The 2,387-nt window shown below is 43.5% G+C and overlaps 1 protein-coding gene across 1 annotated transcript in view; it reads left to right on the forward strand.

The window, feature by feature from the left end:
- The window catches only part of Paics (phosphoribosylaminoimidazole carboxylase and phosphoribosylaminoimidazolesuccinocarboxamide synthase), a 15,375-nt gene extending 14,633 nt beyond the window's left edge, over positions 1 to 742 (forward strand). Inside the window, exon 9 of the mRNA XM_026785019.1 lies at positions 690 to 742. Within this exon, the coding sequence (XP_026640820.1) occupies positions 690 to 742 (53 nt within the window). The remainder of the gene's footprint in view (positions 1 to 689) is intronic.
- The last annotated feature ends 1,645 nt before the right edge of the window (positions 743 to 2,387 follow it).

Below are 2,387 nucleotides of genomic sequence, written 5' to 3' on the forward strand. Positions count from 1 at the left end.
ATTTCTAAATGCTAATAATGACTTTATATAAATCAGTAGTTACTACTTGATCTTCTATAGTTCACTATTTGAAAATTAAAATATTTGTATTGTTTATGCTAATAACAATACACTCTTCTCACTGCATGGTCTGTATTCTAAGTCATTATCTAAGAAAGTACACAGCTACATGACTCCAGCTAAGTTTGTGCTTTGTTTCTACAGTGGTGAGGAAACCCTAGGGCCTTGCACACGTAGGCAGGCACTACCAATTTTATTTCTGTAAAACATTTGAGTCACACCTGCAGGCACCTTCCTACCACTTTTTAAAAAATTGGATCTCCAGTGTATAATCAAGCGAGTGGGTGGGTAGAAGTTTACATGTCCATTTTTATGAGAAAGGAGTATAGGTTTGCAAAGAAGCGGCCACAGATGAACTGGTGACAATCCACTTTAGTCTATGTCCCACCTTTCACCTATTCAGATGCTACCTCTTATAATTACTTGCTTGGGCCCTGTAGGGTGTAATTAGCAAACCGTTCCTTCAGCTAGACATCAAGATAGTTAAAACTTACCATATTTTCTCAGCCTTTTTCTTAGGTATTGGTGCCATCTACTTTAAGATTCTTAGCAGTCCAATGTCGACCTTTGCCACCCTCCTACATATACCAGAAGGCTGAGTCCTATTTTTACCATTTGGTGTCTTAAAGGCTATTGGCCAAAGAAGCTCCCACTGCAGAAAGGTGCTGGGGATATAGTGTAGTGGCAGAGCATTTCTCTGGCATGCACTAGGCTCTGGAAGGAGGAATCACTTTTTCCCCTGGAAAACAATCCCCTTCTTCCCCTCCCTGACACTCCAAAAAGTAAAATACTGGTTATTTGGGCTTCATCTTCAGTTTCCATAAAACATAGACACGGTAGATATAACATGTTGTGAAATTGCTTGAGGGTCTTGGGCAGTGGGGGCCAGGCAGTGGGTCCCGAGAGCCGCCACCCCTAGGCAGGGCCCAGCCATGCAGTGGAGGCAGCAGGCTGGTGCTACAGAGAGTGAGTCCCTGGAAAGTGCAGGTTCCCTGCGGCATGTGGGAGGCACATGGACAGACACATCATACAGAATAGAACTGTATATCAGTTGAGTTATGGAATGGGGAAGAAAAGGGAGAGAAAAAGAGGACAGCGAAGAAGGAGCGGAGAAGTGGGGAGAAAGGCAGAAGTGAAGCTGCCTCAGAGAGGAAGGTGGAAAAGAGCAAGCTCAGGCGGGAGGGAGTGGGCGCGGCTTGTCTCCCAAAGTGATGAACAATCATAACAGTTCTTTGTTGGCTTGTCAACTCTAGAGAAATGCTGCACACTTTGTTTTTCTCACAGCATATTAGTTACTCTGCACATGCGTGACAAGATACCAACCACAGCTACTTAACAGGATGGCTTTCTTCTGGCTCACAGTGGGGAGGCCTGCTGGCAGGAGTGCTAGTCTTGCTCCCGGGGGCAGAAAGGGGATGAATGTTAGTGCTAGGCTCACTCTGCTTTTCATCTGTCCGTGGCCTAGCCCATGGGATGGTGCCTCCCACATCTAAGATGAGTCATCCTGCCTCAGGGAGCTCTCCTGGGAACACCTTCAACACATCCAACAGTGTGTTTCCATGGCGATTTTAAGTCCTGTCAAGTTGACAGTTAACCATCACAGTTTCACTCTGCTATGCCTAGGTGTGTCCTAGAAATTAAAGAATTACAGTTTGAGTTTTTTTTTAGATTTATTTATTATGTATACAGTTTTCTGTCTGCTTGTGTGCCTGCAGGCCAGAAGAGGGCACCAGATCTCATTACAGATGGTTGTGAGCCATCATGTGGCTGCTGGGAATTGAACTAGGACATCAGGAAGAGCAACCAGTGTTCTTAATGCCTGAGCCACCTCATCAGCCCCCATGGTGTTTTGGTTTTTTTTTTTTAACATCTAGACAGTCTTACTGTTGCTTGATGTGTTGATATTTCTGCTCTACTACCCCACAGTAGTGAAAATTATTTTTAAGCATGGACAGATTGGTTAACAGAACATCTATTAGCAGTGCTCATCATCAGTTTGACCATTTGTTTTCACATTTTTATTTTTAAATATGTTTACATGTATGAGTATGTGCGTGTAAATATCAGTGCCCTTAGACCAGAGGTGTCAGGAGTTTCCTAGAGCTAGAGTTACTGCCTGGTATGGGTGATGGGACTCATGCAAGTCCTCTGGAAGAGCAGTGTATTCTCTTAACCAAGGAGCAATTTCTCTAGCCCCCATTAGTTTCTTTTAATATGCAGTGTAAGTCCTCGGTATAATCATTATTTGCATTTGAAAGTATGTTTTGTTTAAGATGCATAAACGTTTTTCATTTCCCTGGCTTGTAGAGGAACATTAAGTGCCAATG

The sequence above is a fragment of the Microtus ochrogaster genome, linkage group LG1 (genome assembly GCF_000317375.1).
Source record: "Microtus ochrogaster isolate Prairie Vole_2 linkage group LG1, MicOch1.0, whole genome shotgun sequence".
NCBI lineage: Eukaryota > Metazoa > Chordata > Mammalia > Rodentia > Cricetidae > Microtus > Microtus ochrogaster.